Genomic DNA, 16,479 nt, shown 5'->3' on the forward strand with positions numbered 1-16,479 from the left:
CTTAAAATATTAAAACTTGTGCGCTGCAGAGAGAGGGAGAGAGAGAGAGAGAGACAGAGACAGAGACACAGAGAGAGACCGAGACAGAGAGACAGAGCGCACAGATGTGAACGTGCTTGCCTTGATCCGGGTTTGACCCCCCCAGTACCACATAAGTGCCCCCCAGCCCCGCCAGAAATGATCTCTGAGTGCTGTGCAGTAAGCCCTGGGCAACACTAGCTGTGGCCCCAAACTAAACACTTCAGGGTGTCACACAAAAGCCCCCTCAAGGGCTCTCCAAGGAGGTGGGCAGAGAAACAATCTTTATAACACACTTTCCGCGGGACTGGAGGGCTTCCTCCGGTGTCCCAGATGGTTCCCTCATGGGTAGTTTCCATCATTAAGATGCTCGGTTCTTCCTTTGGAGAAGCTCATCAAGATTATGCCCTTTTCTTCACCCCAGGTTCCAAAAGCAAAATTATTGATGGAACTCGGAACTCAGGACTCACATGCCTGACTCGAACGAAGGCTGCTGGTCTCAAGGATTCTTCTCCCGAATTAGGGCCCGGGCCTGCCTTATGGAAGCGGGTGGGGCAGGGCCTATGTGTGTGGGGTAGTGGGTGATTGCAGGAAATCTATGCGTTTGGGGAGCATAAAAGCACAGAGGCAGGGTGGAATGGGGGGATGGGGGATGGGAGGGATACTGGGATCCGTGGTGGTGGGAAATGGGCACTGGTGGAGGGATGGGTACTCGATCATTGTATAATTGAAACCCAAGCACAAAAATGTGTAAGTCTGCAACTGCACCTCATGATGTCTCACTATTAAAAATTAAAAACAAAACAAAACAAAAAAGTCTCCCAGCTGAATCCGATGAGCACCCTGGCGCAGAGCTCCTTTTATAGAGCGAGTCTGCAGAAGACGCCTCAAGCAAGAAAAATCGAATCCAACCCTCTCATTACGCCGGACGAGGCGGCTCCGACCTCCTTCTGAAGTGAGCCTGCACATTCCTGCACAGCCAGTGCCAGGAGTCAGCTCTGGGACGTGCAGGCCAGAGGCCTTCCACGAGGCTCGGCAGGGCTCCACAAACAGTATTTCCATCAGTTTGATGCGCATGGAGCATTGGTCCCAAGGGTGATCAAAAAACGGCAGAAAAACGGAATTAGGAGAAAGCTAACTAGAATCTGTAATGATTTCACTGACTTATTTTTGGCTCTTACCACTGTAAGCAAAATTGCTTCTACAATTATGGAAATGACCTCAAGTTCATAAACTTTTTAACAAACCCAAGATAACTGACAGGACAAATATGGAAACTGAATTAAAAAGCAGTTCTTTTATAGCAGGGAAGATGAGTTTTCTATAAAACCACGTGACAGGCAGTTGAATTCTACTGTTAGAGTTTTGTTTATGTTATTCAGAGACTGTTATATATTTTAAGAGTATTTTTAACTGCAGGTTACTTGTCTAGAGTTTCCTTTGCTCTGTCTTCTCTCTAATAAGGAATACAAACAAACAAACAAACCCCAAAACCCCAAAACAACACACTTCTCAAATCAAAATAACTCAACTGCTCTGTAGGAAAAACAAACACTTCCCCCCGCCCCCCAAGCTCTGTGATAACCTAAATGTATTTGCTCTCACCATTTTTATTTCATGAAAAATAATTATGTGTATGAAAAATTGCATGCAAGTGAAAAATACTTTATAGAACACTTCAGGGGTCACCCCCAAGTTCCAGCTGCATCAAATTATGCCTTTTAAATCTTTAAAAAAAAATACTTGCAATGTTTTAAATGAAAAGTACACAGGATGTGCAGGCACCAAATTTTGTTTTAAAAACAAGCGTGTCTCTAGAATTTAGAGTTCCACACACACACATTCTCCCCCCTCTGGCCCCAGGCTACCTCCTGAGAGCATGCGGACGCATGTGGGAGGGCTTCATGATTTTATTCTTTTTTGAACTGTTCATTTGTTATGAATAGATATTCCAATGTGATGATTTTAAGAGGCCGGTTTCAGGCATGTGATATTGCTTAAAAAAAAAAAAGAAGAAGAAGAAAGAAAAGAAAAAAGAACGGCACTCTTTTGCATTATAAAAAAAAATTGCCACCCATCAAATCTTAAATTCTGGAAAAACTAAAGGGAATTGCATGAATTAGGTATAAATAGAGCCAAGTCAATTTAAATTTTTAAAATTTTTTAGCTTTGACACAGATTTTGAGTTACTGATGACTTGACTCTAACTCTGTTTTCTCTTTTAAGTCTCTCGACTGAAGAAATCTTAACTAATTACTGATTGGAAAAGGCGTGATCATTATGGGAAGGGGAGAAGCAATACCCAGAGTGAATAATGAAAAGAAAAATTTAAGATTACAAGCACAGAATGTTTCTACGATTCTGTGTGGCCACTTGTCTCCTATCTACATTTCCATATCTGGAGGTGCCGAGAGCAGTCACAGCAAGGAGAGCCAGACTTGACTGAGCGCCTGTGCTCTGCAGACCATTTCCAATGTTTTATTCTTATCGAGTCACTAGATCTTTATTTCAATCTTGCGAAGGAACAAAGAAAAACTGTCCCAGTGGCAGAGAGAGAATTCAAACCCAGAATGTCTGTCTGCAGAGTCTAAACCAACTGTCTTGTTTTGTTTGCATAGGTCCAAATAAACAATAATATATTTATCTATACTTCTGGAGGGGGGGGGAAGTCAAGCCCCCAATTCCTCACTGCTTTATCTGGAGAAAAAAGTTGGAAATGAATGCCCTTCTATATTCTAGGATGCCTTTTGCCATGGAAAAATATTCTAGACCGTGTGAGCCATGTGCGATATTGTGTGGCGTTTACAGCGATCCATCCATAGGGCATTTTGATAGACAGCTCTGTGTGTGAAAAAATCTCTGCTTTTCTACACCAAGCTGCTTTAATTTTGAGCCCAGGTTAAGAGACATCAGGAAACAAAAACGGACTGCCCCGGATGGCATTTCTTACCAAATCCCTTAGTTAGAATTCTAAAGCAAAGTGTTTGAAATACAAACGCAACGTGAATTCTAGAAATATTCAGAAGGTTTCGCGGACACTCTGCAGGGCAGGCCTGACGGACCATGTAAAAGCTGTTGAAAACATTTAAAGGTCTGCTCACAAACATTGTAGCTCTTATGCATTTTCGGTGATGAATTAGGTGTCCACTTGTGGAGTCAGATTTAAACAGCGATGCGTGGAATGTCGGCGTGCCTGGAAACGGACCAAGAAACACTCCCAAACAGCCAGACAAAACTTTCTCCCTGTCTCCGTGCTTAGGGGGTTGGGCTGATTACTCCAGTAGTACAGTGGAGTATTTCTGGCAAGCGTGTGAAACAGAAACCCCGGTCTGGGGGTGGGAGGCAGAGGAAGGACGGCAGGAAAAGGCTTTTCTGGTGGCTGATCCATTCTGCCGCCTGTGTCTGGAAGTCTTTGGCTTCACCAACTGACATCATGATTTTAAAACAGAAGTGGAAACAGACATATATTCTTAGTTCCTGAAGGCACTGCTTTGGTCCACAAGTCATTTTAATCCTGTTTACCTAAAATGACTCCCCTGGTCTGTCTCTTCGTCGGACTTCCAAAGGCAACCCCGCACACATCAGCTGCCGCTCTCCGGACCCTTTATTCTTGCCTTGCAGACTATGTGTCTCCCAGCACAGACCCCGGGAAGGAATGCCAATTCAGCACCGAAGAAGAGAGCAAAAACCATCTATTTCGGGGTATCTCCAGCACCACCCTTTTAGGCTTTCAAGGGGCACAGGCAGGCTTTCAAAGACTCCACTGTACATTTTCTCAGAAAATTCTACTCACGGTGCACCACACAAATCTTGGGCGGCACTGTCTTCATTTCACATGTACCAGCCAGTCTATGTTCGTTCTTCAGAGCTCCGTAAACCTCACACTGTCGTGCGGTATGTTGACACCAGCAACCACACTTGAAACGCTGCTGGCGGCACCGCCACCACCAAGGCCACCAAGAGGGGCCCGCGCTGCTGGCTGCACGCCCGGGCTGAACACACGCGCAGCCGGGAGGGGAACCCCTCTGATCCCATCTGACCAACGAGGTGCCGGAAAGAGGGGCTCCCTCCCTGAGCCACGCTGGTTCAGAGCAGGAGAGCCACATCCAGAGCCAGCTCCGGGATGAAAGGACGAGACAGCGAGGCCACACCCAGCAGTGCTCAGGGCTTCCTCCTGGCTCTGTGCTCAGCGATCACTCCTAGCGGGGCTCTGTGGGGACCTTGGGCATGAACCTGGGTTGGCTGCGTGCAAGGCGAGTGCCCTACCCACGCGACGATCTCGCTGGCAGCAGGTAGGCCGGGGTGCATAGGCAACAGAGAGCAAGGGAAATGGGCTTTCAGTTAGTCTCACGGGGGAAAGCGTCACCTGTCACAAAAATCTCCCAGGGTGATTTCTCCACTTCTTTGCTTCCACTGATTCATTTTTGAATGGAAAACATTTACCTCTGTTTGGGGATCACACCTGGTGGCGCTCTGGGTTGACTTCTCATTCATTCTGTGCTCAGGGATCACTCTGGAGGTGCTTGAGGACTGTATGTGGTGTTGGGGATAGAACGGGGGTGGTCTGCATGCAAGGCGAGTGTCCTGCCCACTGTAGCCCCCATCTCTGCTCCCATTTAGAAAGAAACAGGGCTGAGCAGGAATCTCCATGAGCAAGAGAATCTCAATGCGAAAGGGAAAAGTCAGCACCACATAAAAGGAACAAGGAGGAAGGATTCTCTTCTCTCACACCAGGGTCCTTGAGAGACCTTCCGGAACGTTCTCGTCTCAAAGGCACCCCCCCGTGCTGGCCACCACTTGCTGTCCTACACGGGAGCCTTTTCTTGATAACACACATCCCCACCCATCACCATCTAGGAGAAGTGCTCGCTGCCTGCACCCATCTGGAGTATAAGCACCGAGAGAGGCCAGGGGCTCTGCCCGGCTTTGGGTCCACGCTCTCTGAAACCTCTGCTGACTACAGAGCTGGAGTTCAGTCCCCTTGGCTGAGATGCTTCATTGAGTGGAGTGACTTTCCTCTCATAAGTGTCTCATAAAACACCTTTCTAAGCCAGCATGTTAAACAATATGGGATGTTACTTTTTTTGTGATGTCACACTGTATGGACTGGAGCGACAGCACAGCAGGTAGGGCGTTTGCCTCGCACCCGACCGACCCAGTTGAGATTCCTCCGCCCCTCTCGGAGAGCCCGGCAAGCTACCGAGAGGATCTCGCCCGCACGGCAAAGCCTGGCAAGCTCCCCTTGGCGTATTCGATGTGCCAAACACAGTAACCAACAAGGCTCACGATTTGTTGTGAGATGTTACTGGTGCCCGCTCAAGCAAATCGAAATCGATGAACAACGGGAGGACAGTGACAGTCACGCTGTATCAATTGAGAACATAGATAAGGAATGAAGAAACGATCAAGTGGGCAAAAGTGAGGCCGGCCTACCCTGCATGGCTGGTTCTCCCAGCTCCAGTTCTCAGCCAGAAAGAAGCCAAGGAGGCGATCCCAGAGAGGACGCAGAGCTGCTTACAGATTTCATTCTTGGTCTCCATGCTACCATTACCGTACTGGAGTTTTCTCTCTCCCAGTCCCAAAGATAAAAGTCTCAGCAGTTGCCCAAAGCCCATTCCTCCTGTGAATACGTTGTCCCCATCCTTCCTCACCCCCTAGATCCCTGAGAACGCCCGTCTCCTCTCCCAGTGACCTTACCTAGGCTGGCTCTGGTGAAGTCGGCGTTCCTCAGTTCCTCGGTACTGGCCGATTTCATGACGGAGTTGATGGACGAGAGGGTGCTGATGAGCTGTGAGTTGAGGGAGCCGATCTGCGAACGAGGTTCCCCGAAGGCTTCTGCCAGTTCGCTATAGTTCTGGGCCAGCAGCGTCTGCTGCTCTGCCAGGAGCTTCTGGACACGCTCGATGTAGTGATCCAAACCCGTCACCATTCCCGGCGGGGGAGGGGGCTGAGGGTCGCCGAGCCACTCTCCGACAGGCTGGTCCCCCACACCCACGCTCCTCCTGCTGGCGGTGGGCCCCACGGGCAGCGGGGGCGGCCCGCAGGCGATGGTCCTCATCTTCAGTCCCACCAGATAGTTGTCACTGACGCTTATCTGACCCACCCCTGCCTCTTTGGTCTTGGCCGCTGACGGCCTGTCGAAGCCAGCCTGGCCCGAGAGCACCGTTCCCACCCCCACGGAGCGTGTCTTCACGGCGGGGCTGACGTCCCTCACGCGGCCTTCTCCCACGGCCACCGTCCGCACCTCCGCGGCCTGGGTGCTGGTCTGCTTGTCCTGCGTGCTCAGGGCGGTGCTGGTGCAGGCCTCTCGCAGCGTGGCCGTCTCGGTGTTGGTGGCACGGTCGGCCTGGGTCGAGGCCGTGCTGGTGTGCTGGCTGGCGGTGCGGGGCACGGCCAGGACGGCCGCTTCCACCTGGCCTACGGCCTCTGTGCCCACGGCCCGGGACGTGCACGCCTGCAGGGGCCGGACGGTCACCTGCACGGAGCAGTCCCCGCAGCCGACCGAGCGCACGTCCCGGAGGTCCGGGTGGGTCTGAGGCTGTGCCAGGCCGCCGACCGGCTCCTCTGTGTTGCTGCTGGTGTCGCAGAAGCTGACTTCCACACCCACGCTCTTCTCGCAGGTCTCCAGGGCCCTCCCGGTCCCTCGGTCATGCGTTTCCACCCTCTCCTTGACGACCCAGGCGTCCATGGGCAGCGCGGGGCCCACGGCTTTGTGCTCGGAACGGTCAGGCTGGCAGGAGACGCCCACGCTGCGGGATGGCACAGAGGCGCCCACACACGCGTCAACCGTGGTGACGTGCTCCCCGGACATCTGGTCTCTGGTGGGCACCACCGCCTCCACCATCCTGCTGAAGACAAGAGGTTGGGCCTGGACGGCTTTGTCCACTTTGGTCCGGGACCCGGCGGCCTGCAGCTCGTGCTTGAGTTTCGTCATCTCCCTGTCATGCGTGGTCTCCTTCAGCTGCACCTCCAGGCGGTAGATCTTCTCCTTCAGGGCTTCGATGGTCTGCTGCTGCAGTTCGATCTCCTTGTCTGCTTCAGTTGTCACTCCCAGCATGGCCTCGGTCACGCCGACCCCCAGATCCCTCGACTCGAGGGCTGTCCCTACAGCAGCATCCCGGCGGCCCCTGGAGCCCCTGTGGTACACGACCACGTCGTCCATGGCTTCATCCGGGCCCGCGGCCACGGATCGGCACTCGGGAGCCTGGTCCTGCCCGTTCGCCCTGAGCTCCGGGGCGGCCTCGTAGCTGGTCTCCTGGATTTTCTGCTCCAGGGCCTGCATGTCTGCCGTGAGCTGCCGGAACTCCTTGATCCTCTGCGTGCTCTGCTCCACGCTCTCGATCTCCTCCTCCTCGTAGTCGATGTACAATTCCCCGCCACGCCGGCGGACCCTGGACAGCTGGTCCAGCTGGGAGGCGTTGCCGGCGCTGTAGGACCGTTTCCGCACGCCAGACGCGTCGTTCTGGGCTGCGGCTCTTTGGCTTTTCAGCTGGCAGGCCAGCTGCCTCTTCTCCTCTTGTAAGACGGAGATCTTGACCTGGAGCACGGGGATGGTTCGCACTTGCTCCTCCAGCTCCTTCAGGCGTTTCAAGGCCACGGCCATCTGCTCCCGGATGTGCTGCAGGTGCATGGGGCTCACGTTGGTCACCGGGGTGGAGATGCCTGAGCTCAGGGGGCTGTGACGCACGGAGCTCCCCATGGAGGAGGTGGTAGCAGGGGCCACGGCATAGCCCCCGTAGTCCCCGTTGCCCTGGTAGCCGTTCTGAAGCTGGTGCATGGCGGGGGGATTGTGGCTTCCAGAGCCCATATATGAGGAGAACGAGCTGGTGGAGCCCAGGCCCCCGAAACTCGCCAGCCTGGGCCTTCGGAACTCACCCGGGGCCACCTGCATGCTGATGTGCTCCTGTTCTAGTCTCCTCCGCGTCTCCATCAGCGTCTTGGTGACATGCAGGTTGTGCTTTGGGAGTTGGGGTGACGGGGGTGGCAACTGCCGGCTCTCTGGGATGGTGAGAAAAGTGGGCGAGGTCTCTAGCGGGGCCGGGAGTCTTAGGACTGGCGTGGAAGTAGCTTGGCTTCTGGCTGGTGGGAAGCCGGAGCACTGCTTGTTCTCATCGCTGTTGGAGGATGAGAGAGACTCAGTGGAGGCCCACAGCCCCGGCGGGCCGGCCGCGGCCCTCGTTTCCCGGCATGGCACAGACGGTTTCCGCCTTTTCTGGATGTTCAGTTTCTTGATGGTGTTTCCTTTCTGTATGTCATCCACGTATTTGAGGAAATCTAAGTCCAGCTGATACCCGTAGGGGGTCTCCACAAAATAAGGGTCTTTCTGCTCCTTGTCATGGTCTCCATTCAGAACTGTGTCTGCTTTACCTGCGGGGGAGACAGAAAGGGACAGTATTATTACAACGCCACGCAGCCCACGGAAAGGGCAGAACTACTAGCATCTGTGGCAAGGTGGTGTGATTTAAGAGTTGGCAGACTATGTGCTAATCCTGGACCTAACAGTTTTAACAGCTGGGTGAGTGAGTTTATAAGCTCCTCGGAAATTCAGTGTCCTCCATTATCCCCGGGAGAATGAACACAGACACATTTGTCCTCTAAAGTCTGTTAAAAGAATATAATGTAATGAGAGCCATTGTAAAGACCCAAGCACACGGCAAATCCTCAATAAATACCTCACCTTGTAAAGAGAATGCGTTGGAGACTTGAAAGCATTCAAATAAATCATTTTCCTCATCACCTACGGTCCTTCTGATACAGACAACAGCCTTAGATGCCAACTATGTTATGAACTGTATACACACAGGCACTACAAATGAATTGACTTAGACTAACACAGCTCAGATCCAGGAAGCCTGGGGTGAGAGTTTCCACACCTGCTTTTTTTTATACACACTGAGCCTCTCTCAGCGGTAGGAAAAGACAGCCCAAGGTCTGACCACTTCCACCACATCCCAATTTGCCATGACACCTTCCTTGCTGAGAAGGCTGGGACACAGGGCACATTAAATGATTAACTCAGCTGCGTGGGTGAAAGGACACGGTCAGAGGACAGACTGCGACTCTACCCTCTTGTCTTTTCACTTGAAAACCAAGCCAAACCCTGGTCAGATGGGAGGAAACATTTTCCCCACTCTGACTTCTTCTGGACACTCACTGACCCCAAGAATAGCTCGTGTGGGATCTGTGATCTGTCCAAACAGATGCAAAGGAGAATGAAAATAAGGGTAAACCTATACTCCAGACACGGGATCATGTGGCACTTGGTAAATGCTACTTCGGGCTAAACCAAACATTGAGAAAAGGAAACACAAGGGCCTTTCAAGGCAGACTAGCTGCTGACCGGGCTATGTATTCCAGTGGCAGAGCAAGGCTGCTTTTGTTTAAAATTGTAGCGATTAAGTAATGTGCTTTTCTTTTTTTTCTGAAGTTTTCTCCTTCATTTTTGCATCACACCCGGGCTTGTTCCCGACTCTCTCCACCCAGTGTCCACTCCTGGTGGGACTCAGGGGAGCTCTCACGAGGTGCCCAGATAGAACCTGGGTGAACAGCTAGCAAGGCTAGATTCCTCCCCTCTCTCTCCAGTTGCAGAAAAGTGTTTTTTTTTTTTCTAAGCATCAACCCTAACTAGAAGCTGCATTTTTGAGAGATGGAAAGGATCCACCAGCAAGGAGGACATCGGTACCTTTGCCCCCCCACCCCCCATCCTGGGCATGAACCCGCCACCTCCCCAGACCTCCTAAACAGCATCAAGGTGCTGGTTCTTGCAGATATCTGCCAGCTGGCCCGCCCTGTCCCATCCCCACCCCTCCAAGGCTGGTCACTCAAACTGTCTGCAGATCACCCATGCAGAGAGCCCCAGCCCGCTTTCCTCCGAGATGGTCAAAAGTATTAAAAAAAAAAAAAAGATCGTCACCGTGAGATACAAAGTTACAAAACTGTTCATGGTCTCGTTCCAGGCATACAATGTTCCAACACTCATCCAAAAAAAAAAAAAGATTGTCAAGCCCAGGAATAATTATTAATAATAATAATAAAAATAATAATAGTTACAATCATTTTAAAAGGTGGTGCACGCTTGGAGCCCGATTTAAAAAAAAAAAAACCCTTCCAGCTGTTACACCAGAGTGCCCGGGTTTCCCTTCCACGCGCGTGGGGAGAGAATCGTCTCGGGGAGCGGGGCTTGGGCACCCGGGGGTCGCGCGTCCGCGTCCCCCCGAGCCCCACGTGGACAACACACTCACTTCCAAATGCGCAGCCCGACCCGTCCGCGGGCCGGTCCAAGAGCCTCCGGCCCGTCCCGCACACGCCCCGCGCGCCGCTCCTCCGCGGGGGACCCCGCTGGCCGCGCGCCTCCTGCCCCCGCGCCGCCCGCCCGCGAACGCCGCGCGCCCGGCCCGGCCCGGCCCAGCCCGGCCCAGCCCGGCCCGGTCCCGGCCCAGGTCCCGCTCGCCAGCCAGCCCCGCCGGTCCCGGGAGGCCGGACGGAGCGACCTCGGCTGGGGAGGAGGGACGGAGGGAGGGAGGGAGGGGGACTCCGCGGGGCCACGCGCTGACGGTATTGGCCCGCGCGCGCACCAATGAGGACGCCCAGCGCTCCGCAGGCCCCGCCCCTCCTGGCCCGGCCCCGCCCCTCCCGTCCAGGCCCCGCCCCTCCCCGCCCCTCTCGGCCAGGCCCCGCCCCTCCCGGCCAAGCCCCGCCCCTCCCGTCCAGGCCCCGCTGGTCCCAGGAGGCCGGACAGAGCGACCTCCGCTGGGTAGGAGGGAGGGGGGGAGGGAGGAGACTCGGCCGGGCCACGCGCTGACGCTATTGGCCCGCGCGCGCACCAAAGAGAACGCCCAGCGCTCCGCCGGCCCCGCCCCTCCCGGCCCGGCCCCGCCCCTCCCGCCCAGGCCCCGCTGGTCCCAGGAGGCCGGACAGAGCGACCTCCGCTGGGTAGGAGGGAGGAGAGGGAGGGAGGAGACTCCGCCGGGCCACGCGCTAACGCTATTGGCCCGCGCGCGCACCAATGAGGACGCCCAGCGCTCCGCCGGCCCCGCCCCTCCCGGCCAGGCCCCGCCCCTCCCGTCCAGGCCCCGCCCCTCCCGCCCAGGCCCCGCTGGTCCCAGGAGGCCGGACAGAGCGACCTCCGCTGGGTAGGAGGGAGGAGAGGGAGGGAGGAGACTCCGCCAGGCCACGCGCTAACGCTATTGGCCCGCGCGCGCACCAATGAGGACGCCCAGCGCTCCGCCGGCCACGCCCCCTCAAGTCCCGGCCCCGCCCCTCCTTGCCCGGCCCCGCCCAGCCCGGCCTCGCTCGCCCGCCAGCCCCGCTGGGCAGGAGGGAGGGAGGGGGACTCCGCCGGGCCACGTGCTAGTGCTATTGGCCCGCGCGCGCACCAATGAGGACGCCCAGCGCTTCGTCGGCCACGCCCCTCCCGGCCCGGCCACGCCCCTCCCAGCTCGGCCACGCCCCCTCAAGTCCCGGCCCCGCCCCGCCCCGCCGCCGGGCGCCTGGGTCTCCGCCGCACCGCGCACCTGGCTCCGGCAAGACCCGCCGTGCCCGCGAGGACTCAGCCGAGCGAGCCACACAATCGGCCGCACAGTTCGCGGCCCGGGCCCCGGAGAACCCGCAGGCACACACCAGCCTGGCACCCGGCGCCCAACGCGGCACGCGGGCCACGCCCTTCACCTGCATCTCACCTGCGCCCGCAGGTGTCCTCGGGGACACTAAGAACGGAACCGCCTTTTTTTGCTTCTTTTTTTCCCTCCCTCCCCGGCCCAGGAATGCGGTTCAAGTGGCCGTGCACGGGCGGGCCCTGGGTTAGGTGGCCCCACGCACCCCCACCTCCAACAGCCCTCCACCCCCACCCCCCACCCCCGACACACACACACACACACACACACATGCACACACACACGCACAAACACACACACGCACACGCACACACAGGCACAAACACGGACGCACTTTTCAGAAAAAGCTAAGTATATGTTTAACGTCCTGTGCAGACTAAAGAAAAATCTCATCCTCTCCTGGCACAATCTTATTGTATTTTCTTTTGTTTGAGGGCCACACCCAGCAGAGCACTGAACTTACTCCCGGCTCTGGGCTCCAGAACCGGGCAGGAGGGGATCTGGAACCAGAGAGAGTGCTGGGGATCAAACCCGGATCCGCCCACATCGCAGGCAAGCCCCCAATGATCTCTGTAGAATCTCTCATTAAAGAGTGGCACTATTTTAATGAAAGTATTAGGTATTTCTGTGTTATGCCTAGTAGGGAGTTTTGGGGGCGACCCAACGCAGCTTAGGGTTGGGGACCCTCTCCAGCAGAGATCAGGGACCGTCTGGGTATAGATCTAATACATTTCTGAACACACACACACACACACACACACACACACACACACACAAACACACACACTTTAGCATTTCAGCAGAAAAGATTTAGTTTGTTTTATCTTAAAAGAATGTTTGAACGGTTGGTGTTGAAATATGGAGTGTACTCATGAACAACTTTATCAAAATTAATTCATTAAACATGTTTGTTTTGAATCACGGTAAGGCTTCATTCAGCATACCAGGAAACAAACGAAAATTCCCAGCAAATTCTAAAGGGCCCACTCAGTTATTTCTGGATGTCAAAAAAGGGATGGGACTTACTGACTAATCCTCCTCTGGACTCTGAATTTCTAAATGTGGGAGTCAGGAGATGTTAGAACTTGGCCATGTATGGCTTGGTTCTTTCCTAAGACTGCTTGAATCACACTTTCCTCAGGACCAGTCATCCAAACTTCACTCTCCAGCAACTAAAATAACACTGTAGCACTGTCCTCCCGTTGTTCATCGATTTGCTCAAGCGGGCACCAGTAACGTCTCCATTGTGAGACTTGTTACTGTTTTTGGCATGTTATCTACGTCAGGGGTAGCTTGCCAGGCTTTGCCGTGCGGGCGGGAGACTCTCGGTAGCTTGCCGGGCTCTCCGAGAGGGGCAGAGGAATCGAACCCGGGTCAGTCGCGCGCAGGGTAAACGCCCTACCCGCTGTGCTATGCTCCAGCGACTAAAACAGGCACCTGTATTCCCAAAGAGTCACTTTTACTAACAACTGTTCACAGCGTAAGTTATTCTACAGTTGAGTTCAAGTGTCATTACTGTTCATCTCCTCCTGCTCGGGGCTCTGGCTGTTTCCACAGATACATGTATTGTCCCTCTACTTAGAATGCCTCTTGAGAGCAACAGACTTAACTCTTAAGCGTTCCTCCACTGCTGTCACTGCCTGGCCACACACATCAGTTAGGGTGTTGGGAAGGAAGATGACTAAAATGTCCAGGGAAGGAATAACTGACTCTATGGAACAGCATAATGAACTTCAGAAAATATCTGAATCCTCTGTGGACAGAGGTTGCCTGTTCTGGTTCTGTTTGCTTCTGGTGCCGTTCCTGGTGGCTGCTGGTGGTATTTGGGGAACCAGGTGGTCAGGGCATTGGACCTGGGCCCTCGCATGTCAAGGAGGTGCTCCAGCCCTCTGACCTGCCTTTGTTCTACAGCCATTTGGGACATGATGCAGTTCTGGCGGGTTTTTGTTCGCATGTTTTTGTGATGCTGGGGGATCACTCTTGGACGCTCTTGCATGTAAGGCAGTGACCACACAACTGAACTGCAGACCAGGGCCTCAATGGTTGTCTTGAGGTCGTGGAGGTATGATCAATTCTATGTGGTTCTTTATGTTTTGTAACTTTTATAATTGTGTTATAAAAATATATAGTACCTTTAAAATATATATAAGCATAGATCTTCATTAAAATACTATTATAAGAAGTCCAGGACCAGCCACCACCATGCCGAGACCACTCTCCGCACACCTGAAGGTACCGGCAGAGGGACAAAACCACGTGGGTTCCAGGGCCAAGATCTCCAAGCCTACTTGGATTTGGGCCGAGCATCCTCCACCCAGATCCTCCAAATTCCAGTAGGCGGGGGTCACACCCACCAACTGGCCCCCTGGCGCTGTGTAATCCCATCAGCGGCCAAGACTCAGAGACTATAAAAACCAGCTCCTGGAACCGCGACATCTTATTCTGACATCTCATTCTTACTTTGGACAAACTGGCAGGCTACCGGATGTAGCCTGCCCACACGGCAGAGTCTGGCAAACTCCCCGTGGCGTACCCAATATGCCAAATGCCAGTAGCAATGATGGGTCTCATTCTCCTAAAAAGCCTTGAATATAATCTCAGGGCTAGGATGAAGGAGACGTTACTGGGGCCTGCTCGAGGCAATCGACGAATAACAGGATGATCTGTGATCTGTGATAAGAAGTCACTGGAAAACAAAAGGAACGTATTGAAATAAACACTGAGAAAGTTCCCTGGGTAGAAGAATGAACTGGACATTCACGATGTCCCTTAGGCCATGTTACTCCTCCGCTAGACCAACGAACTCCCTCTGTTTAGTGGGCAAATATGAAGCCGGAGGAAACAACCCCCTTTACTGCCCCTAAAAGAAATGTCATGTGGCAATTCCTGGGAGTCTCCCTTAAGAGAGGCAAAAATAATTCACTGATCTCCTTTCTTCTCCGTTACTGCACTCATCTGCTGCCTGGAATGCAGATGTGATAACTGGAACACCGACCACTATCCTGGACCATGAATTCACACAAAACAATGAAGGAACACTGTGCTGGAGGGCACCAAGGTTTTGTGGATCAGAGTTGCTGCAAATAATGCTGGGAAACGCAGTGCTGAGCTTTTGTGGGGAAAAAGCGACAAACTTTCCTTTTGTTTCCCTGTGTTTTATTGGGTGTCTCTGCTACTTGGAATTAAACTGAATTCTAACATAGCAGTCTCTCCCAGGATATTTATATGTATGTCATATAGAAAAGTGATACATTAGGAGACTTTATTATTAAAAGCTTGGCAAGTCCAAGAATAGTCAAGAAGGTAGAAAAACAGCAGCTAAAAGAACCTCTCAATGGCTTACAAGAATGTGATTAATCGCCTGAAATACCTTTCTAGCTTACAGGGCTATGCCTGCTTATACACAGCCAAAACCCACTGGCTATATTTTCAACTGGAATCCAGAAAGTAACAGCTTCCAACTAAATACCCTGGGATCAGAGGGCTGTCCTGGGTGTTTACAAGAATTTTCTGGATGTCTGGAAATCCAGGCGCTGACGGCTCCCGGCACCGCCTCTACCTTCATTATATAGAATTTATTGAAAGCTTAATTGGGTGCAGAAAATGGCCCTATTCAGTGGAAAGAGTAGGAGGGAGGATTTATAAGAAATAAAATGAGGCACAGTCTAGCTAGGATAGAAATTCCAAACACCCTAAATATAACAGTAATTGAGATTCAGTTACAAAGGCATATTATCAACAGGGGTCCAATGGTAGCACATGAGTAAGCGATCAAAACAATGGTGCTAACTAGGAGAGGAGCTTTCGGGACAGGGAAGTGATGACAGCGCGAAGAGACGAAGGCAGTGGAGAAGAGCCAGGGCACGGCCTGCTGGTGCAGCTGGAGGAAAGATGAGGGCAGGGAGAGGAAGGCGAACTAGAGAAGGGGCCAGGTCCCCAAGCAGGGTTACTGCACGCTGGCCGAACAAGAGCCTTGCAGGGATGAGTGAAGACGGTGGGCAATTATATGTGAATTAGCCTAGGCAGAGGAAGAGATTATTTCCACAGCACAGCGGGTAGGGCGTTTGCCTTGCAGGCGGCCAACCCTATCCGGTCGGCCCGAGTTCGATTCCTCCGCCCCTCTCGGAGAGCCCGGCAAGCTACAGAGAGTATCTCGCCCGCACGGCAAAGCCTGGCAAGCTCCCTGTGATGTATTCGATATGCCAAACACAGTCACAACAAGTCTCACAATGTTACGGGCCCGCTCGAGCAAATCGACGAACAACGGAAGACAGTGACAGTGACAGATGAGTTCGAATGTTATCAGAGGGGTGAAGGCACTGGTCTTGCACACAGCCGGCCCTGGCTCTCTACCTGCACCGATAGGCCACCTGAGCATCACCAGGGATGATCCTGGAACACAAAATCAGGAAGGAGTAAGCCCCGTCAGAGTCCCTCTTTTTCCTCCTCAACTCCACACACAGTTTGTACATCGGTCAACATGTGCGAACAATGCCAAACAGATAGACGGTGCCAACCAAAGGCGCTATTTGGATGCCAAGTCAGGGCTAAATACCCCGATGTTCAGGGAGAAAGTAGAAGTCATACGGTGATGATAACTCTACTTTTTCTAGAGATAGCTACCACTTGAAACAGTGCTCTGAGTGGGGGATGGGATGGGGAGGTATCTGTACGGTCTCAAGAATAATTTAAAGCTTCCTCGCAGTTTTTCTGATATATATATATATATATATACCAGCTCCCGGAAGAAGAACAGTGCAGTCTCCTGCCCCCACGCCTGACTGTCCTCGCCGCCGGGGCCCCTTGGAGGGGAGTGGGTTGAGCTTTCCTCCCCGCCCCGACCAGGGCT

At 53.4% G+C, this 16,479-nt stretch overlaps 1 protein-coding gene across 3 annotated transcripts in view; it reads right to left on the reverse strand.

Moving 5' to 3' along the window:
- The window catches only part of KANK1 (KN motif and ankyrin repeat domains 1), a 251,644-nt gene that overhangs the window by 27,377 nt on the left and 207,788 nt on the right, over window positions 1-16,479 (reverse strand). For all 3 annotated transcript variants that reach the window (XM_056106909.1, XM_056106908.1, XM_056106910.1), the window contains one exon: window positions 5,716-8,385. In XM_056106909.1, the coding sequence (XP_055962884.1) occupies window positions 5,716-8,385 (2,670 nt within the window). The remainder of the gene's footprint in view (window positions 1-5,715; window positions 8,386-16,479) is intronic.

This window comes from Sorex fumeus, unplaced genomic scaffold (genome assembly GCF_029834395.1).
Source record: "Sorex fumeus unplaced genomic scaffold, SorFum_2.1 ptg000149l, whole genome shotgun sequence".
Lineage (NCBI taxonomy): Eukaryota > Metazoa > Chordata > Mammalia > Eulipotyphla > Soricidae > Sorex > Sorex fumeus.